We start from the raw sequence: 22,992 nt of genomic DNA on the forward strand, positions 1-22,992 counted from the left end.
ACTTGATGACGTGATTGACTGTTGCTCTCCAAACCAAAAAAGAATTGGGTATTGCAAGTAGGGGGAATTATTCTCCTGCCTTAAGTAAACAATGGTTTAATAAAGGGACCTTTTCCAGTTCTTTTTTAAGCCAGGTGACTTTAGGACTAAGTTTAGGATGGCCAAGATCTTGACCAACCTACAATAACTAAACCTTAAAAATAATTAAGGAAATAAGGACCGAAAAAGGCATTAAGGTAGCACTTTATCACATAATTTTAAATAGCTTCCTCAGTTACTGAGTTTTTCTTAGGCTCTATCTAGTGATTACATGATTTTTGCAGATTACTCTCCAGATGCTTCTATGACAGCTAAAGATCCTGCACTTCACGTGTAATCTCCCTTTATGCCATGTGGCTTTTCAATAAAGGCAGCTTCATTCCAAAAGCAGCACCAAGTGTCACGGAAGCTCCACAGTTTCCAAAGAGATCAACGCTGACCTAACGCGGCTCCGCTCCTTTCAGCGGAAACAGGGCAGCAGCAAGAGCCTTTGAAGATAATCCCAGCCACATGTGCTGTGCTAATTCAAGTCTGCTCACTCACCTACGGCTGCCAACGGAATCGAGCTGAACAAACGCCCAGGTGAGTAAATATTTGAGACGCATTCTCTTATCTGTCTTTAAGAAGAAAGAAAAAAAAAAAAAATAAAAAAACCCACCACAAACCTCTAGCAAAACCTCTTGATGTTATAAAATCAGTCACCGAAACACAAAGATCAGCTACAAAATACAAAGTTACTTGGGCGAAGAAAAGCTTTTCTCTAAAGCCTTTAAGCAGTTTTAGCAGCTACAAATGCTCTAAACTATGAGCACTTTTGCGGTGTGACAGCCTCTTAATCTGCAGCAGCTACCTGATGTGTTACATCACCTCGACTCCCAACTTCTGCTTTTGCTGTTTCACAAAATGTATAGTAAGACCACGAGAGGACAAAAAAGCACACCAGGTGGAGCAAAAGTGTTTGTTGAGCTGTAGGTTAAGCGCTGCTCCTGCACTCGAGCGAGGCTGCGAACCTGTTCAAGTGTACAAAAACCAGCCAGCGCAGTTCCAGCTTTCAAGAGGGCAGCTTGACTCTAGATAAAAGGAGAGTTTTGCAAGTGAACACTCTGCCAACTACTTAACCTTTGTGTTTTCCAGGTAGAATTAAAAAAAAAAAAAAGCTTGTTCCTTCGGAGATATTTGTCCACAAGGGACAATTCCACCTGAAGGTCATGGCTTAAACATTAGCAGCAGATTCTCGACTTCAGTTCTGTATTGCACTGAAATTTCTTGCTCCAGTGGTCAATTTACTGTTGCCAAGCCAATACTTCACACAAAAAACCCCTAAGTGTTAGATGTGAAGGCTACTGAGAGTATCATCTACACCGTTTTCTAGGAAACTTAAGTACTAAGCTGCCTTCCTTACTCTCGGAGAGAAAAGGTGCTTTCAAACAAAATGCCTTTGCCTATCTGTACATAACCTCGTGTTTTGATCCTGCTGAGAGTTCCAGAAGATCAGAGGAAGTCCAAAGGAAATTTCAGACACCCTGTCTCTTGGCCCGTCCTAGTCATCCAGTACAGCTGGGTGGAGGTAAAGAGTTCCAGCTTCTGCTGACACCGCCCGCAATTCGGAGACAGGAAAAGCTGCCACGAGAGGACACTGTGCCCAGCTGGGGATGTCTTCTGTAAACAAAACCTGAAATCCCTCCCAGAAAGCAGGGAGGTACGTAGTGTGAAGTGAAGGTTTCAGCAGTGGGAGGACTGAGGGTCAAACTGTACCCAGAGGGCTCTGCAACACATGCACTTTCCATGTTTAGTCTTTAACGTAAAGGGGACCGGAAAGGAAAGACCTGAGGCAAAGGCCTGCTGGCTCACAGGTTCTCCTGCATCCTATCATCCGTTTCCATCTCCGCTAGCTGCCTCCTCAACGTGTTCACCTTGGCCTGAAGCTCCTTGTTGTACTTTATGATGTTGATCATTTCTTCGTGGGCTTCGTCTAGGAACTTGGAAGGTCTGTTCCATCGAAGAAAGACACCTGAAAGCCCAGAGAGAGCACAGGTCTGAAGGGTTTCTGGTTACAAAGAGGACACGTTATTCCCACCCCATCAGCTCTCAAGTAATGTGCACAGAGTTAATGCATTTTTCCTTGCCCTCCTGTCACTAAATCGCATTTAGAAATGCTGACGCTTTCTCATTCTGTTAGAGAAGATTAATCAAGAAGAAATAAAGGGTTAAAGAAAACAAAATAGGGGTTTTCATTCCTTTTTTCTCATGTACTGACCAGGCCAATCCATATTCAGCCTCCACTCTGCCATGACAGCATGCTTGCTTCTCTGTAATTAACTTCTTCAAGCAAATATGGGATGGAGACAGTTTCTGCAGCAGGGAACCTACTGTACACAGATTATCCTGATCAACAGAATCGGTAACAGGGAAAAGGAAGGCTTGATTGGTAGAGAACAAAAACCTTGGGCCTGCAGAACTAATCTACAGATTAGGCTACATCATTGCAGAAATACTGTGCTAAAAAAGCTAAAATGGTACTAGGAAGGCTCCCTGGCAAAGAGTAGCGTGTCATCAAACCACAGAAGGAGAAAGCATTACGCCTCTGGGGATGGTACGTGCCAAAAATACTTTGGAACAGATTTCAAAACGGAGTGAGATCACCATCAGCCGAGACAGACCGAGTGCAGAGCGGAGACAACAGGAGCAAACACTTAGGACGCTTTTACAAGTAGGCACAAAATGTAAATTGCCCGACACAAAAAATCCAGCCTGGCTTACCTTCCCAGAGCTGCAGGCTCTGCGGGGCAACGGAGGGCCAGATCACAAGGCTGTTGGCTTCAAAAAGAGGATTCTGGAATTTGCTCAGTTCTTCAGACCTGTTCACCCAGGACCACAGGGACATGGTCTTTTGCGGCAGCTTCAATTTAGACCTAACAAACCCACAGGAACCAAAGTTAGCTTTCACTTTTACACCGTCAAGACTCGTTTTGTCAGAACTAGAATGCAACAAGCTTTTCCATGTGCTACTTGCCTGGGCAATTCAGGCTAATAATCCCTTCTCACCAGCATGGTGCGGTGCGTAAACTTAAAGCAATTTACTCAACAATTAGTTTGGAAGAAAAGATGGGGAAATAACACTTGTAAGCTGGGTGGACACTGGCTGCCTTCCTTGCAGCCAGATGAAGAATCAGTCAGCCCCCCAAGTGGGTTTGGAAAGGGGTTGAAGTCCTGTGTTAAGGCAGAGCTGGGAGATCTGCATCAAGGAAGGATGAAAGTGGTTTTACTGCTGGAATCGTGCAACGGGCACGTCCGACTAGGTCCCTCTGGTGGCAAGAAGTACTGGAGCACTACGCTGCTCTGGGTCAAACCCACCTGCAGGAGTTACACGGGGGTCTCTGTGCCTTATTTTCTGACAAACCTCTTTCCACAGGCACTAGCAACCCGAGCTGCCAGGCAGGCACGAGATTCACCGTCTCTGGGAACGCTTCAGACAGCGTGAGCTTAACATCGGGGCCTTGATCGTTTTCCGCGCTCACAGGCTGACGTGCTGGGATGTGACAGGCAGGTTATTGCACCTAACTTCAATCCTGTTTCAAATTTCATCTTACTGGTTTCGAGTCTAAGTTGGTTTTACAGATGGCCAGTTTGGCAGCCCTGCAGAAGACAGAAGTCTCTTCTACGCAAAGATTACTTTAAGGGCAGAGAGGTTGATTGGAAGCTTTAACCTGCTTTCCTTATCTGTAATATCAGCTCTGTTTTTCCTTTCTACTCATTCACAAATCATAGAACAGTTTTGTCTGGAAGAGACTTTCAAGACCAAGTCCAGCTTTTTCCTAACCCTGTGAACACCACCAAACCACGTCCCTCAGCACAACATCCACCCATCTCTTAAACACCTCCAGGGATGGCGACTCAACCAGCTCCCCAGGCAGCCTGTTCCAATGAATCTGTTCCTTGAGTAAAGGGTTTCAGATGTCTTCGGCCAAGCAGGAGATGAGACATGCTCTTACTGGAGCCAGGAGTGCTGAGAACAGAACTGCCGAGTTCCAAAGAGGAACCCAAACCTCTCCGGCAGCTGCCATGTGAGGCTTCCATCCCGCTGGGTTCCACCCTGTTTACTACTCCCAGCAGCCTTACTCAGAGCTGCCCCAGTGCTAAAGCACAAAGTCTAACCCAGTCCAGGATTCAGAAGTGAGGTGCTGGTTTGTTCAAGAACCTTAAACACCACGAACCTGTAAGCAAGCTCCATGGATCCCACTTTCAACAGTTAACGGATGATGCAAATCCCAAAGCTTTCCTTTCCTGGAGGGGCTGGGACCACCAGGCTACAGAGCCATGTTCCTCCCTGACTTAAGAATCAGACTTTCCACCTTTGGTCTCTGACTTTCTCAACCTTCTCCTCCAGGCCTGCACGCACAAGTTTGCTTCCCCCAGCCATGACTCACATCATTGTTGAATTCCAGCTGCTTATTCTTTTACAGAAAGAGTCTCTACATAAGAGACCATGTAGACTGGTGATGAGTGGAGATTTTTCAAGGCCACAGAGGGAAACAGAAAAGATAATCTAAGGTATTAGCTTGGACTTCGAGAAGACAAATTCAAGTCCCTGAATGTGCTGCAAATTTTTTTCAGGCACACTGTCCCAATTCTAAGAGGGACAAGCTCCCCAACATTGCACCACGCTACGTCAACTGCGACAAGAAAAGCTCTCCTGAGCTAACAGAGACTGCACAAGCACCCTCATCCTTTTTCAAACCAAGGGACAAATTTATTTTTCTTTTTGGTCAGACCCAGCCCAATATTTAAATCAGAGTTGAAAGCAAGGATCCTCACCAACCTTTCATTTTCGTTGTTTCCCAGGAAAGTCCCAAACTGTGAAGCATAAGCGTGTTCAAAGAGCATAATGAGGAACTGTTCGTTGAATTCAAAAGAGCAAGGGAACTGGCGAAGGATTTGCCACACACAGTCCAAAAAGAGGAGGAACACCGGGGCCTCCCATTTCTGCTTGCTGTTCGAATAGGCTGACTGGGCACAGCGCTGCTGGAAGGGGTGACCAGCCTATAGGTAAGAATCAGAGAGAGCATCACGCACAAAGCAACGGGACACAAGTACACGTAGCAAAAAAGGTTTTAGAACTAGTTCTTGTCCACGCAGCTACGCTGCTACCGCTCTTTTCTGTGACTGTAATTTCATCAAGCAGCCAATAACAGAACTACAAAATTTGGCTGCTTTTTTCAGGCTACATTAGTCACCCTATATTTGAGAATTTTACTAAGATCAGACTGGTGTGGGTGCACCAAAGGCGCAGGCTGAGCCTATGAGCTGCAAAAGCACAAGGAGTAGAACTGAGACGTTGCGGTTTAGTCTGAACAGCGCTCTTTAGAGAGAGCACACAAAACAGGCAGCTCCCCCAAACGAAAAAATATTCCATGAGACAGAGACCCCACGGATTGCCAGAGGGACGAATGACTCAGTGAATGATGTTGCTTTTAGGACGAAGGCCCCTCACACCAAGCAAGGCTGCAACAAGGCCTGACCCGTTTGCTGCCTCTCAGGCTGTTTCTCAACACGACTGTCACTGGAAGAGATTCCCGGGTTGTCCGCTGGCATTTCTTACCTGCAGCCACTCCCTCGCAATGAGGGATTCAAAGCCACGTATGGTCCTGCACCTTGGGTCCAAGATAATCTGCGCCAGAGAAGTTACCTGAAGCGTCGAATCGGTTCCTTCAGTCCCGTGGACTAACACTGAGGCACCTTCCCTGCGAAAGAAAAAGGTGTGTGGGTGAGCAGAACACATCCCAACGGGCTCCAGCGCATCCCGCGGACACCGGTGTTGCTACCCTGACAACGCCGAAGTTTTGCCGGCTCTTTACCCCCCAGAACTCTGCATCACTTACGGCTTAGTTTCTTCCTAAGCATTCTGGAATTCCAGAACCTTTGCCAAGATGCAAGGAGAAATCTCTTTCATAGTGCTGCCTATTTTGAACTGGTAACTCTTTTGAGTTACAGCAGGGAAATACACGGTAAAATTTGCTCGTGTCGCTTATCGCTTTGCCGAGTACTCCGAAATCTTCCCCTAAGCACCGCAATGAAGGTGTATCATGCCTCCAGATGCTCTGCAAAGCAGTAGGATGAGATTCTCGTGCAAATCTGGGCTTAATTGTGTTTGGGCCTCAATTGGGGGTTACTGCAAGACAAAGTAAGCCAGATCAGGAGAAAGAAAGGAACAAAAAGGCAGGATTTGGCCTCCAGAAAGGCAGCAGAGTTGGTGCTGAGCGAGGAAGCTTGTCAAAGAGCCAAGCACAAAGGCTCCTCACTCAGCAGCCAGCACAAGTGAATCAGCAGAACAGTCTGAGGAGCAGAAGGAGCTCGGAGAGTTTGGGGCAGGAAGGTTCTGCACAGTGTGAGGGGTTCATGTGCTGTCACTTCCCCCCGGTTCAGTGGGGACTGCCCAGCACAGCTGATTCCCTTCCCTCTGCTCCATCCTAGGCTGTATTTGGATACAATACCAAAATCTCATCTATAAGCACCTGAAGGAAAGACTGGATGGTATTAAACTGCATTCATTCCTCTGCCTTTTCCCAAGCCTTGACCCAGTGTCTCGCTTCTGCCAACACCCTTATCCTTACAAAGGAACTTAACTGCAGGTCGTGTTCGTTTCTGCCCAGAGATCCCAAGTAAGCAGCAAAGCACAACTAAGAAAAATCAATCTCCCAAGCAAGTAACCCTGCAAACATCTCTTTTTGAAGTGAAGACCGTAACAATCTATACCTTAAGCACTGCCCTATCTTTGTCTATAATCCTATGTCTAAAATAAACCTCATACAGACAATCTTCAGATAATTTCTCTGCTCTCCCCACCCCGCAGCAGCAAATAAAGAAGCTGCTGAGCAGCCAAGGACAACTGTGACGGTTCGCTGCAAACCTACGCGCTCCTCAAAGCGGGGCACGCCAGGATAAAGTTATTTTCACCTTTCATCCTTCAGGCCCCAGACCTTTAAGATGCTGCAAGACCTGTCCCAGCCATTCCCTCCACACAGCCAATATAACTGAACCTTTGCAGCTCAGCAATCAATTCAACTTTTTCAATGTATCTGAGTTATTTGTGTTGCCACACAAAAACGACCCGAAAATTTTACCGCGACTGCACAAATAAAGCACAGGGCACATTCGCTCTAACTGTGCTGTATAAAGTAAAAGCATCACTGAATCAATCGCTGGGTTGCAGCTCAGCTGAGGTCTCCAGGCTCGGGATGATGCTGAGCTGGGCCTGCCACAGCTCCAGGCAAACAGGGGGGGAAAAAAAAAAAAAAAAGCAAAGGCGAGGTTAAAAATGATGAAATTGTCCGCTGTCCAAACAAGTCGGAAGAGTTTCATCACCGTCCTCATTTTACACACGCAAGAAGGAATTACAGATAAAACTATTGACCAAGAGGAATCTTTTGCTGGCACAGTCAATAACGAAACAAGCACTGTCAGAGTTTTTGAAAAGCACAGCAGCTCTTATTGAACTCCTTTGCCGAGGAGACTGCACTTCAGCCTGCCGGTGTACCAGTACAAAGGGGTCCTCAGGCTGGTAGGAGAAGTTAGGTTTTCCCCTGAGTTCTGCAAAGGGCTTTCCTCTCTCAGAGCCACAAAGAAATCACATTTAGACTCCTTGGTTTTACAAACCCTGGCACGTTGACAGCCAGCTTTTGCCCTCCAGCCTGAGGGCTGAAGGCAAGTTAAGCCAAGTCAGCAGGATTTTATTAAAGAAATGTCAGGCTAAATGAGGTCACAAGCACTTGTAAGGGATGAACGGGATTGCTTCATAAGGACTACAGGGAAAAAAAAATTTCAAGAGGGAAAAAGCACTGGATCACTTTCTGAGGAAAATAAGGAAACGCCATTGTTTTAATCTCTAGAAGTGAGGTGGGGTATTGGAAACTTTCAGCTGAAAAAAAAAGGGCTCTTAAAACAAACAAACGAAAAGGCTGTGTTCTCACTATACTGGGCTACCAAACAGCATTTCACATAGGCACATCCTAACTTAAACCTTCAGGAAAACTAAATAAGATAGATTGGTTACATCAGACAGGAACACACCTTAACTAATGATCTAACACCTATTCCTTCCAGCTTAGGCCATTCTATGATTCTATTCTTAGCTAAGATTTCCTCCCTCAGGCTCATACTTCTCAAAATGCAAGCATGATTTACCGGAGGAACATTCCTGAACCACGAAGAAACAGTATCTCGCATACGTACAAGCAAACCAGCTCACAGCGGCCAGTTAGTGGAAATAGAGCTATATAAAAGTAATTTGTGACGGGAGAATGAGAAGCCTGAGGTTTTTTGAAAAAATATTCACCTGTCAATACACTGAGCAGCTAGACAGGCTGCAGTCAGTATCTCCTTGATGTGAGTCAGCCAGTTGGAAGCTTCCAGTTTACTGAGCCAGCGGTCCATGTTGTGCGACTGGTCGTTACAAGCTTCCACAAGCTTGATGAGGCTTTCCTGCAGAATATTAAACCTTGGGGAAAAGCAAAACCATATTAAAGCCAGTTACACAGCAAACAGGACAACCTGCTTACAGGAATACACCAGTGGCAGAATAAAGTACTAAGATTTTCCAACCTTAGTGATTCTATACGATGTTATTTCAAAAATATATTATTTCAAACCCTCCAGAAGTCACATCTCATTCAGCCAACAAGTCTGAGGTGGGAGTTTTAACCTGTAGAGCTGCAACAGTAACCTGGAAGTCTCATGAGGACACAACTCCACCGTGACACGGAAAAGATGAAACTAGACTCAACTTTTGCAGGTAGAACCACACTAAGATTAGTTCGGCTCATTTCTTAGGGACACAAGAATAACGGGGGGGGAAAATATCTTGTATCACTTCTGCATTTGTCGCTTTGTTCCTCAAGCCCTGGAAAGCTGGTAATTCAGCAGGCAGCCAATAAAACCAGATGTTTCTCTGGCCATCCAGAGGGACCAAACACCCCATAAAGCCAATTCCAGCGTGTGCTCAGGTCTAACAGAGGATGCAGCTAGCAGACTAGATCTCCAAAAGGCTGACAAAGCCAAAGAATAACAATAATAGCATGAGATATTTAATCTTCCTATATTATAGTTTATTCATTCCTCCCTATCTGCTGCTTAAATCCACCTGCAAAATAATAAACATCAAATTTAAGTCCACACAAAATTTTTTAGCATGAAAACCAAATATTTCAAAGCAATGGCCACAAAAGGGGAAAGCTGGAGCTACAGATATCAGAGAAAAACAGGACACGGGGAGATTGCCTCATCCTGAACAACCTCCTGCAGGTTTCAAACACAGCTCTCCAAAGCCAAATACCTTTATCATTCCACATATCCTGGTTTTGCCACATAAAAAAGGTGACTCCATTGACAGGAACCAGGAATCGTGGCCACTTCTCACAGCAGCAAACACTTTATGGAGCTAGCATGGCTCTGCCAGCACCTTACAAAGCCAACCACAGCGGAGAGCCCGTGTGATTTCACCCACCTCTCAATACATTTGTGAATCCTCCTCCACTGGGGATAGTGCACTTCTTGTTCAAAGCCCCCTCCTTTAGCCCTGGCCTGCTGAGCAACGTTCAAGGACCTCGTATCAATGATGTAGCCACGCTTGCCAGGCCGTAGCGTGGCGTTAATAAGCTTCTCATCTTCTTTACACCGTCTCCCGTTGGTACCTGTAAGGGGCTGGCTGCTTCGCATCATGACCTGCAGAGAGGAAAATAAAAACAGGAATCAAGCACTGGGAAGGGGGAGAGTTAATGCCGGAAGACAGCGATCGCTTGAGCTCCAGTACAAGAAATGAAGGTTTGAATTCACTGTGTGAAGGACACCCGTCCACCGGAGGATTTTTTAGGAGTCTGTAATACAGACTGCAAACTCATGTGCTACATTTAAGGGTCTCAACACCAGGTAACAGAGAAGCTCACTGCTGAAACTCACAAAGGTTTCTCCATTTTTTTTTCTTTACAACTCAGGTCACTGTAACGATGCCACTGGGAGTGAGAGAGTTCAACCTTAAAAAGCTTGATCTGTCAGCTCAGGGGTAAAATTCAAGCTGTTCTCCCTCACCTGAATCCTCCAGTTCTTTTAAATCCAATCCCTTGCAGGGATTGAATTTACTTAAAAAACAAACGAGAAATCCCTGAATTGAGTATAGACCTGATGAGGAGCGATTGAGGGAGCTGGGTCTGTTCAGTTTGATGAAGAGAAGGCTGAGGGAGGATCTCATCATGCTCTAGAGTTACCTGAAAGGACATTGTAGAGAGGTTGGGGCTGGTCTCTTCTCACAGGTCATTAGGGACAGAACCAGGGGGAACGGTTGCAAGTTGCAACAGGGCAGGTTTAGGCTGGACATTAGGAAGAAATTCTTCACGGAAGGGGTGGTCAGACCCTGGAACAGACTGCCTGGGGAGGGGGTTGAGTCGCCATCCCTGGATGCGTTCAAGTGTCGCTTAGATGTGGTGTTGGGTGATATGGTTTAGGGGTGACCTTGTAGTGTAGGGTCAATGGTTGGACTTGATGATCCCAAGGGTCTTCTCCAACCTGAATTGGTCTATGATTCTATGAGTGATCACTTGGCAGGACACTTCTAAGTTAGAGATGTCTTCTTAGAGGCTTTATCCCTTTAATTATTCCTGTAGTACCAGCTTTGTGAGCCATTGGCTTTGTGAGTTTTTGGGACTGTAATCTTTAAAGTCTCTTCTCAACTCTGTTTTTAACACATAAACAAACTGAGTGTTTTAAAGATGCCTCCTGTTTAGTTTTACCCAGTGGCTAAACTAATAAACCTTAGGTCTACAGATTCAGGAGTTGAGATTTCTCTTCAGTAAATGCCTTTCAATTCAGAAAGCATTCCAGCAGCTCAAACGACAACCAGAACATGAGGGCAGCCAGTCAGCAACCCCAGCTAAGCTCAAGAACTCCGAGTCAGGAGAGCAACATGACAGACAGTGCTACCGTCACGAGTTCAAGCTCTGGGAGTCAAATGCTATTATATTCCTCACACTTGAAAACATGCACAATCCAGAGAGAGAATTGAACAAACCTTCCTTCGACGGTTTTCAGTCGATCTGAGAAAAAGCAGGAAAAGCGTGACGTGCGATGTTGCCAGATGGTTGATTTTAAAAGCAAAGCAGAAAACCCCAATGGAACTACTCAATCAGACTAGACGCCCTCTAATTCAGGGCTTACAAATCTTGGCAACAGGAGGTGAAAACACATTAGAGCATTTGATGCAGAAGCGTGGATCACGTTTACAAGGCGCAGGACGGATGTCCCGACACCCTCGGAACTGGTTACATCAGCAAGAGATACACGGAATTACTCAACCATTTCATCCAGCGCATCTCTTAATTACAGCATATCCCTCCCTCCATTAGATTTTGGCTCGTTGAGAGGCGGCAAAGCCTACGCAACAGCAAGAATTGGCTACTCCTAAAACACGTTCTAGCGACAGGCTCAGGGAACAGATTGTTCCGATCGCTCCTCCAACAGTCACACAGCAGAAGCGCCGCCGGCTCCGGGCATCGCTCGCTAACTCCGTTCCGGAGGTGACGGCCCAACACCCAGAGACAGGACGTGGTTCCTGCCATCCTGTCAGTAGGAAGCCTCTTGGCAGCCAAAGCAAGTCAGCGGTGGCTTTACAAGTCTCGTCTTGCTCTTACTGCTGTGAGCAAGCTCATGCCACGTCGGCTCCCAAACGAGGGGATTAATGGCTATTTCTGCAAGATCACTCCTTCCATCACTTGGAACCAGTTTCACCGCAAACACTTAAGTTGGAAAATAAAAGGAATGAACATCTCACCAACGGTATTAAGTCTAGAGCACAAGTGTGGGGTTTTTTTTCATTAAATGGATCCACAACCATTACTCAACCGCAGCTTACCATCCCGTTCTTCTTATGATAATAGCTGAGGACTGGGAAGCGACTGCCGTGGCGAAACATGGCAACTTTCCGAAGCGCTTCGTCATCGATGGATTTGGGCACGATGACAACCGGAGGATAGGAGGGACAGACCGAGAATTCCTTATTGATGCAGCTTAGACGCCATTCATCCGTCTGGAAAAGATCAGAACGTCCAGATTACTACTCAGATTACCGCCCTGGGGAGCTGTTCCATCTGCAGCGCAGACGAAAGCTCAGTCCTCGCTATCGGCATCATCACTGTTGTTCATCCAGCGATCTGGACGCCCTGCAACAGCACGACTACGCTGCTCTGGCAGATCAAACCCAGCACCCCATCTTGCCTCCAACAAAAACGTGGCTAGAGATGCTCTGCAAGAGGAACAAACAAGCCTCTCTACAGTGCACTCCTCGTCCCCTACCTCTCAGTGTTACACCACAGAGATCAGGAGGTATAACCCTGCCTAGTCCTTTCAGGATCCATTTATAGCGCTGTTGACAGATTATTTTTTGCCCCCCTCATGCCTCTTGATGCTGCCTGCAATCACGATACCTCGTTGTGGCAGCTCCCAGCAGCTCGTTACCCAGCACACAGATGAAGCCTGCAGGCAACTGAAGAAATTAGTGGGTAACTCCGGTTCTTGAGGTGCAGGAATTGCTGAACAACTGGTTTAACCACATCCTCAACAGCACAAAATAAAGCCCAAACAGTCCAAAATGAGCAATTGTAGCTTTTTATTATTTCACAAGACAGTGTGTACAGCACTGCAACATAACTTCCTGCATTTGCAGAGAGATTCGATTTCATAGGTGATAAGACAATGGAAAGGGAAACCCCAGAAGAGAAACCTATTCCTATACCAGCAGATTTAACAGAACAAAAAAATAAAAAAACCCCATTGATTTAGATGCAGGTAATTCAGGCTCAAATTTGTATTTGTGCTGATAGCAATTAGTAACACTGTCCACAAGACAAATGTGGCCAAGAAAAGCAAGAACATCCACAAACTCCAGATGATGATGAAGTTGCTTTGAGGTTAAAGTAGCAATTTAACATTTCCAGTTGGTTCTTTTCTATGGGCTCTGCTTTATGTAAAGCACTACAGCTCCTCCTCCGAAAGCACCTCCTGGAACCAGCACAACATCTAAGCCCAAAGGTCACGTTATGTAATTTTTCAGCTTCCAGCAGCCAAACGCTTGTGAAAGAAGCGGAATCTTGGCACCCTGTGCCCTGGCATGGAGCATCAGAGCTCAGGCCACCCGATACCCCGGGTCTGACGCAGGACTTGGCTCCATCAGGCAAAACCAAAGGTCTCCTCGCTGCTGAGGAGTCCTCTCGTACTGAAGCCCAGGCTGGAAGCGCTGACACTGCCCTGACCGCAGCCTTGGACAAGCCCAGCCTCCGTGGAGAGCTTCTGGGCTGGAAGCACACCGCTGCCTGTCGCGTTAAAGACACCATCTGGGTACATCGAGTGGCCACCAGGCAGATATTTGCCCGAGGGGCAAGCAGGACCTTGCCTAAATTTTAAGCAGGGAACTGAGTTCACAGTCCTCGACAGCAGGATTGTGGCTTGGCTGGGCTGCATCTTTAGTCAGCACATCCTCATCCTGGATTCCCCACGGCCAACAAAACCTGCTGGCAGAAACCTCGGTGGGGAAAACAACCCAGAAGCCTCTACAACACGCTTTGATTCCAAGAGCAGCATTAAATTCTTAAAAGTAGCAGCAGAACGGCAGTCAAATCTGCCCGTAAAAGCTCCAGACGCAAAGAAGTTAAAATACAAAAAGCCTTTTGAAGAGGAACAGGCAGCTGCTTTCAAGGTGGAATTTTTTTTTCTCCTCGTTTCTAATTCCTGTGCATCAACGTGACACAGTTGTGAGAGAGCAAACAAGACCTCAAGTAACTCCTCGGCTGAGGTGTTTTCAGTACAGACTGGGAAGCGTTGAGGAAAGTTGGGTTAGCGCGCATTAATCAGGAGCAGGTCTCTTTTCCTACTTCCTTTCTTCCAGAGCCTCACCACCTCTTGCCTTACTCCTCCTGACTGGCACCTGGTTATAGCAAAGGCTGATAGAAAACCAGGATCGGTTTATAAAGGCTTTCCAGAAATGAAGTCTTTCCCTCAGATGAACAAACTCAAGGTCAGCCATCCCTGCTGTAAGCTTCTTTCATTAATCACTGGCCTCAAAACAGCTTCTCTGAACACTTACACGTTGTAAAAAGCAGAGGTTCCTCCAGATGCAAAGTTAAATTGCCTGCGAGGATCACGTCATAGGTGGAGAATAAAGTTCTGGATCGCATAAGGGAGGCCAGCTGGTCACAGCTCATGGTTTTAATGCACTGACAAAGAATTTTTTTACAGCTTTTGGGGTGTCTGTGTTAAATTACAGCAGATGTCATATAATGCTGTGTAATTTGTTTGCAATAAAAAACCCCAAACACGGATATAGAACTGGCAAGCATCTTACTGCCACGTAAGATGTAGGGAAGGCAAATTTCAAAACTCCACGTTCTGCTTTTTGGAGGGACCGGCTGTCACCGATACCATCGGCATGAGAAGGAATGAAAGAGCATCGACCTGACTTATCTCCCACTTTGGTAATTTAACTCTGCCCATAACCTCCTCTCCTCCCCATTTATAACACGGGACAGATGATACTGTTATGTCATCCAGTTATGACCTACTGTTACACGAGAAAGAGGAGGGCAGCTCTGCTTCTGCAAAGGTCCAGTTAACCTCTGCGACACCAGCTTCAGAGACGACGGCAAAACCCAACACCACAAATCTCTTCTCAGTTTCTGCTTGGGGCACGCCTGCAATTTGGAAGAGAAAAATCCCTGCTATTCCTAACTGGAAGAGCGAAGTAACAGCGGTTCAAGGATGCTCAGCAGTAGATGCAGACGGGGGAAGCAGTGAGAGAGAAGAGCTGGACCTCATCCTCACGCTTGGCCAGGTAAGAATGCTGCCTGAAACCCAGAGAAAGAGCAAAGTTCACACTTAACTTCTCCCAGCAAGAGATCTGTACTCGAGGGAATCAGAAAAAGTTCATTCCAGCTAAAGCTCGAAGCAGCGAAGAATTAGGGGCTGAGCAGAAAGCAGAGAGGACTCCAGAGAAGAAGAAAGTAGAAGTATTTCCTTAAACACGGTGCAGGATTAACCCTTAACAGTTCTACTTTTCTTAGCCTAGTATTTGTTTAGAGATATGTATTTTCAAATGTTATTGAAAGGCTAAAACAGTCATCCCTTCCCCCCAAATTTTTTTAATTGCTAGGAGAGGTCATTTTCCACAAAAAAAACCCCCATGAAACAATTCAAGCTCTACTAATAAGCCTTAAAAAAATAAATAAATCAAAAAAACCAGCAGGGACCTTGAAGGATCCTGCAAAGCAGCAACGACAGAGGCCGTTCCCGAGGAACAGGCAGAAGGCAACAAGCCCTGTTAGAATGTGTGTGGACAAGAATCGTGACAGCAGATGCAAAAATTGATGCTTCCTTGATTAGAGTGAAATACGGGCTTATCCACACCACAGCAAACTGAACCCAAACTACAAAATCCAGGGGGTTTGAAGCACCACTAGAAAATTCAGGGAGTTTTAAGCAGCACCAGATAAAGCACAGCTGAAGTGTACAGAACCCTGAGCTCTTGCCTACAACAAAAAGCAAAAGAGAGGGAGAGGGAAAAAAAGTGAATGAATTAATTTGGCAGCCACAAAATACCTACATGTTAATTATACTCTTGTTGTACAAACAGCTTTGCTTAACTTCAAGAATAAACTGATTTTCCCAAGTTACAGCTCATAGTATCCTGCAGTTACAGAAGCTGGCAGGAGAGAAATCGCTCTAGCCCTTGTCTGACTCCTCTGAAAAAAACCACAGAAACCCCTGGCCATATACTCTAACTCAGCTACTCACTGCTTACACAGTATTGCAGCGATGAGTACAGATCTGAACACACATTTCATCTGACACACCTATAACCAACGCAGGCCTCGTGCGCTACCTGGTGCTTCGAGCGAAACCACAGCGCACACAATCAAAAGCTGGATGAGCAAACGTCAGCTACGCTGTGCACCTTTTATTCCCTTCAGTTATTTGTCTACAGCATCTTTAAAGTCTTATCTCACAGCACAACCATCCGGAGCCTGCAGGCACTGTGGAGTTTTTGCTGTGATACTCGGCATCAGGACAAAAAAAGACCTTGAGGGGCTGGAGCGTGTCCCGAGAAGGGCAGCGGAGCTGGGGCAGGGTCTGGAGCCCAAGTGTGCTGAGGAGCCCCTGAGGGCCCTGGGGCTGTTCAGCTGGAGCAGAGGAGGCTGAGGGGAGACCTTCTCGCTCTCTATAACTACTTGAAAGGAGTTTGTAGTGAGCTGAGGGTCAGTCTCTTAAAATTAAAGTTGGAAAAAGTCACCAACCCAACACTAGAATGACCACTAAACTATCTCCTGAAGCGCCACACCTACACGTTTTTTGAAGACCCGCAGGGATGGTGACTCCACCACTGCCCTGGGCAGCCTGTGCCCATGCTTGACCACCCTTTTGGTGAAGAAATTTTTCCCAATACCCCATCTGAACCTCCCCTGGTGCAACTGGAGGCTGTTTCCTCTCGTCCTGTTGCTGGCAACTTGTTTCTCTCAAGTGACAAGTGATAAGACAAAGAGGAAATGGCCTCAAGTTGCACCAGGGGAGGTTCAGATGGGGTATTGGGAAAAATTTCTTCACCAAAAGGGTGGTCAAGCATGGGCACAGGCTGCCCAGGGCCGTGGTGGGATCTCCATCCCTGGAGGGATTTAAAAGCCGTTAAATGTGGTGCTCAGGGACATGGATTAGTGGTGGATTTGGTATCACTAGGTTAACGGTTTGACTCGATTTTCTCAAAGGTCTATTTTAACCTAAACAATTCTATAGTGACTTCCTATGACTTAATTCTGAGCTGAACTGTTCTGTTGGGTTTATCACAACAGCAGTTCCCGGAAAGAAGGGCACTTGCCAAAAGCCCCACTGACCTGTGCTGTGGGTCATTATCAAGAAAATAAAGAGGTTGAGCACACACGTCCGAACTGGAACTCAATTCCTCCCATTTCTAGAGATCAAACCAAGCCTGAACTGTTCTTCCCTGAGCACTCTCACGGGCTAAATTCAAGAAAGCCACGACAGCAGCCTCCCTAATCCCAGAGCTGAGCTGCCAAGGAAAACTCAAGTGTTTGCTCTCAAATTCTAGGGGCAATGCCAGATGACGCTGTGTCAGATCAATGTAACGAAGCAAAATAAAAAAAAATAAAATAAAACTCACACCTGGGGCAAACATGTTGGGAGAAAAACACATTTGGCACAGCATATGCCAAGATAAACAGATAAATTGTTATTATTATACAGTAACATATCATCTCAACTTTGAATGTATGACCTAACTTTTTTTAACTCCTAACTTTTATAGTTTTAACTTTGCCATTACAGGACGTGTCAGAGTTTTTACAACTCTCCTGTAGCAGACAAACGTGGAATTAATACACTACTAGAGTTGCAGCAAGGGTAAAAGGTAGTTTTTGACAAGTTGTTCACAATCTTGGGGAAGGTAAGGCACCACAGACTCAGGAGGATGATTTAATGGAGAAGGAGGTAACCTGAATTTTACTCAGGAGGAAAAAAAAAGAATTCTATCAGCGATTTACTTGCTCTAGCCTGTCACATCAGACAGGTTAACTCCAGAACTAGAAATATTTGGTCAACAATGTATTTATCTGTTGTTCAGGAAACATAAATTATTTTAATGAAATGGTGCCAAAATGGTACAAAAGGAGTTACAGCTAAAGTTTTGGGTTAAAAGCCAAGAATTAATCAAGAGCTGTTAGACTGTTAGACATATTTTAAAAGAAATGAATTATTGCCCTTGAAACATAGCACTATAATTAGGTTTTGAGATGCAAGTCTGCCAGGGAGTATATGTTCAGAAAGCCAAGGGATTCCCAAATAAGCGATCACGGCATTTTTAAAATCTCTGACATAAATACTTTAAAAAAGAGCAGCACAACAATGGATACATGTTAGCACCTTGTTATAGATCCATGTTACCAGGTATTGTCCTGGTAAATAAAACTATCAGAAGTGATTTGATCCCTGAAATGCAAAAGAGATTTCAGCTGCACACAGAAAACAAAACGTGAACAGAAACGGAACCATCTCCTGTAACCTTTCATCAAGCTCTGAAGGATTTCCTTCTGCTGCTTTCAGTTCTGCTCCCTTCTCACCAGACAGCACTTGAGCTTCTGGCCTTTCGATTCTCCTCGAAATGCCTGCGAGCTTCCTCTGCTGAGCTGAGAAAGCATTTGCTGCTTTCCTCCAAACAGGATAACGTTCTGATCACGTTTGACTTCCTCAGCTGAAATTAAAACCGAAACGTTGGTGCTAGTTATTGGAACAGGTCAGTTTGTACATCTTTGGACAGCAGATGAGGATAGGACATGTGAGAGGACTCAAATTATGAGGCAAAAATGAGAAGATCTCCGAGCTCCTTTGACTTCCCAGTGATTTCATCACAGGAATCTGGTCAAGCTAATTGCATTATTCAGTTATTAGTCATAAACAGGAAGCGATAAAAGCTGCAGATGGGTTGGGATGAAGAGAAAAGGAGAAAAATCAATGTTCTTTCATGCTTTACTAATGGATGTGGGGCTCTGAAACCCATGAGGATGCAGCAAGTGCAGGTATTTAATGGGAAACTAAGACCTGGAACACAGAGATGCTAATCCAAGGCACTATTAGAACAGGCAGGCTCCTGCAACTGAGCCAGTTCCCACTGTATCAAGTTCAGTTTCATTTTCAGATGTCTGAAAGAACAAATACAACAGGCATTGCCACAAAAACAATTCCTACCCTGCAAATACCAAAATAATATCACATGCACCAGTAAGAATATGACTGGAAACTCCCTTCTCTCTAAACACTCCCAGTATTTCCCCAGCATGGATTAGAGAGAAGAGCATTTCAAACCAGGGATCTGTTCCTAGACAGCTAAGACATCCTTAGCAATTTTTTTTTTTTAAAAATAGCTCCATTTCAATTAAGGGGTTGACAAAGACTCGTCCTATTCCACTCTATATACGAAGTTAAGTGTAACAAACCCAGGCCAATGGTCTTAAATTTGTTCTTACAATCAGGAGGGACCATCCCCAAAGGACAAAAACATTTCCTACCTTCATGTCCTCCCAAGTAACTTTAAACAGGCCTCGAAAATCCGTTTGTACAAGGTGAAACCGAAGTGCTAAATAGGAATATTTAGCACAGAAATGCCTGATGTTTAAAGAGTGAGCATTGGAATAACACTCACTTTTGATCCAGGCATGGGACAGCTATTTTTTCCCCTCCAGGATTTCCAGTCTCATCATTGTAAAATATTTCACAAACCACTCACAAAAAAAAAAACAAACCACCCGAGTGCCTGTGCAAATCCTTGAGATCCAACTTACCACCGAGCTGAGGAGCTCGAATTCTTGGTCAGGCAGAAAAGAGCGCCAGCCGTCTTCAATAATTTCAAACATGGGCCGGTAGAAAAAGGGATACATGAGAGTGACAGAATCCAGGGTGGAAAGTGCCTGTGCCGGCCAGAGAAAGAAACAGCTACTTCATTCATTCCAACTGTTATTTTATTCCAAAAACCAGACAGCAAATAATGTTTTTTTTCTCTAACATGGCTGATGCAAACTTAGGCCACCCAAAAATATACAGCCATTAAGGTTAAAATATTGAGTTACCAGCAGAATAATTTAACACGTATATTTAAAAAAAACCAAATAGTAGCACAAAGAAAAGCAGATTTTAACAGATAATTTGAGGGTTTGTACACAGAGCATCATTTCTGTGGGCTGCCCTGTGTGGCAGCTCAAACAATGAGAGAGATGCACATTGAACAGGTTTTAACTAACGGGACACACCCTGCAGGACAGTGACCTGATCACTGGCAACAGCGCTTAAAGTCAAGAAGTCACTTCCTGTTGTTTGAGACACACAAAACTCAAGCTGATTTGGTTTGGCATCCTCACAATCCAGCAAAATGAAGCTCAACTTCATTTTTTCAAATGTTACAGCAAGATACATGATCAAGAAAAGTAGGAGGGTGTTTGGTTTTTTGTTTTTTTTGTTTGTTTGTTTGTTTTTAAAAGCCCTACAAGCACCAAACAATATTTTAACAATTGAAATATCCCACAGTTCTCATTTGCACTCCAGAACATCCCTGAAAACCTTCCTAACTGGTCCCAAAGCTGTCAAAGCTGAGGTGTGGTCAAGATGTAAGAACATTCAAGTGTTATTTATCCTGATGAATTCTTACCTCAATAGAGCTGGCAATGTTCAAACACTCCTCCATTCCAGGGATATCCAGCTGAATAATTCGCAGATCTTTGCATTTGATGATGATGGTGCCCAACGAGCCCACAAACCTACAGTCAAGACATAAAGAAAGAGTCTCTTAAAAACAGGGTCTTCTAAGGTAGGACAAGGTATTACAGCTCTTCCCACAACATAGACCTACAAGACAAAATTCCATTAGTAGTAATCTGTCTGCAATGTCACCTCTTGCAAAAAAATAAAGATAAAACCCCTATCTCTTTATTTGGTATCTGCATGTTGTGGTCCCCTGTTTTATTTTTTCCATTCCACCCTTGTGACAGAGTTACGAGTGGAAGTATTTAAAGGATAAAAGAGTTTTCCCTCTCAACTAGTAGTAATTTGTCTGCAGTGTCATGTCTTGCAAAAAATAAAGATAAAAATCCCATCTCTTTATTTGGTATCTGCATGTTGTGGTCCCCTGTTTTATTTTTTCCATTCCACCCTTGTGACAGAGTTACGAGTGGAAGTATTTAAAGGATAAAAGAGTTTTCCCTCTCAACTTTTCAAAATAGAAAAGTGCTGTTCACATATTTTCTGGTAGTACTGGAAGCTTTAGCCGAAATTTTCCAGTTTAAAGTACCGCACTGAAACTTCGAAGGCTGCTGGAAAAATCTTTGGAGTTTTAAATTGATTTTTAAAGGAACATTTCAGTCTGGCTACGTTACACTCCTTGGTCCGTGCCAAGAAATTTGCCTTTCTGATATCTGCAGTGATGCCACGGAGCTATTTGCTCTACAGACCTCAGAGAAGTTAAAGTCTCCTCACCGGTGGTTACAACACAACTCAACCCAGAAAAGACTTTAAGGTAGAAAACAAACAGCTCACTGACGCCCTCTCCAGTTTTCCATACGTGTCTGCAAGAAGGATGATGCCTGAACAAAAACCAAGTGCCTTCTTCATATCAGCTGGCCACCAGCACTCGGAGGAACGACGCAGATTTTCAGTTCACAAAGCAGGGAACTAAAAAAAAGCAACAGAGCCTCCTCCTACACAACAGCAGCGCTCGCAACAGCCAAGGGAAATACAAGAAGCTGGAGCAGGCAAGACCTGAAGGATGTTTTAGCCCCTCATGGCCTCACCCTCCGTCGGACCATGCTCACAGAAGGGAAGGCAGAGCTGTGCACGCTCCTCGAGGTGAGGGAGACCTGCTGTCAGCTCCGGGTTGCTCCGCTCACGCTCCGAAAGGCGTCTGTAATTTATTTGATCCTTATTTCTTCGGTGTCATTACCTTCACGTTTGGTGATTATCTATTTCTTCTGCGCAGAAAAAGGTCAGCAGGCAAAACCAATTATAATTTGGGTAGTGCCAAAAGAGCCAGTTTGACAGATGAGTTCTGCAACACCGGCCGAGCCTGGCTGCCCATCATTTGCCCTCGCTGCAGCGCTGCTTCGCAGACCTCCGAGGGAATAACGCGGTGCGGCCACAACGCAGGGCCAGGGATGCGTCTTCTTTGTGTGAAACCACCATGGGGAATCACTAGAGACTGTCCCACTTCGCAACAAACCCTACAAAATTGCTTAAAAAGCTACAAAATGTCAAGAAGCAGTTGGATGGCTATCTGGTACTTACAGAAGAAATATGTTTTGTACAGAAGACATGCAGCAGGAGCAGAGATTTTACGAAGCCGGCACAACGTCACAGTTGTTGGCGACTAATAAACTGAAGTAGCACCGAGCTGGACCGTTCTACAACCTTTATTGGTTTTAAAGCCTTGTAATTGCATTCTCTCTGGCATCCAGAACCTACTCTTATCCCTTTATGCAGCAGAGTTTCATTGCAGTTACAGTCACACAAAGCTACTCTCAGGGAGATGTTTACTCTGGGGATCTCCTAGAAACTAGGGCTGGCAGGAAGGGCTGTGAGTGACTGCAGACGTAGCATCTCCGTTGTAAATCACGCACGGAGCTAAAAACGTGCCACTCCCTCACCAAAACTTAAAACATTCCGTGCTTATTTCGTATTATCTCCCACTGCAACTAAGCTCATTAAAACATAATTAAAAAAACCCCAACAACTTGTCCACAACACTTCTCCAAACAGAGCTACGGCTTGTTTAGTACAAGGAGGATGAGGACAAACAGTCATGATGACTGAGCAGTACGAGATGAGATTTCCTGAGGTTTCCACCACTCTGTTTCTCTCCACCTCCAGGCCAAGATGCAGCATTTCTCAGAAATGCTCAGAGAAATCAGCAACATGGCAACAAACTTAATCAGCACCCGTTATGTCACCACTTCACAGATTCTGAGGCAACTTAATATTTTTAATCACTGCTGCTTAGTGGTTTGTTTTGGTCTTTTTTTTTTTTTTTACCCCAGTCTTGCCAGTAGAAGAGAAATCTATTCTTCCAGGTTACCTTAAAAAGAGAGAAAAACAGGGGGTTGGCTTTGTAATTATCAAAAAAAGTAAAATATTATGAGCCAACCAGAAAAAGGTGAGGAAGCAGACGGCAACGACCAGGTGAGCCAGGACTGCGACTCAACGAGGGAAGCGTGATGGGTAACAGGACATGTAAAGCAGATAGAAGCGACAGCAAGAAGCTTAATTAAACCTCTGAAGTCCCTGCAACAAAAAGGGATGGGCAATAATAAAAGAGGGTCTTGCAGCTACAGCTCAGCTTTACTATTCTGTTCCCACAAGGAGTATCCTGTTAAAGTG

General features: G+C 45.1%; 1 protein-coding gene across 1 annotated transcript; it reads right to left on the reverse strand.

Annotated features, from left to right (window-relative positions):
* Positions 1–1,811: 1,811 nt before the first annotated feature.
* Positions 1,812–20,412, reverse strand: MTMR9 (myotubularin related protein 9; the record flags this gene model as incomplete). Its single annotated transcript, XM_009871367.1, has 9 exons — positions 1,812–2,050; positions 2,800–2,951; positions 4,859–5,079; positions 5,639–5,780; positions 8,372–8,533; positions 9,539–9,756; positions 11,936–12,109; positions 19,416–19,541; positions 20,276–20,412. Coding segments are annotated over 9 exons (1,496 nt in total), but the record flags the coding sequence as incomplete, so codon positions are not given.
* Between the last annotated feature and the right edge of the window lie 2,580 nt (positions 20,413–22,992).

The sequence above is a fragment of the Apaloderma vittatum genome, unplaced genomic scaffold (genome assembly GCF_000703405.1).
Source record: "Apaloderma vittatum isolate BGI_N311 unplaced genomic scaffold, ASM70340v1 scaffold11486, whole genome shotgun sequence".
Classification (NCBI taxonomy): domain Eukaryota; kingdom Metazoa; phylum Chordata; class Aves; order Trogoniformes; family Trogonidae; genus Apaloderma; species Apaloderma vittatum.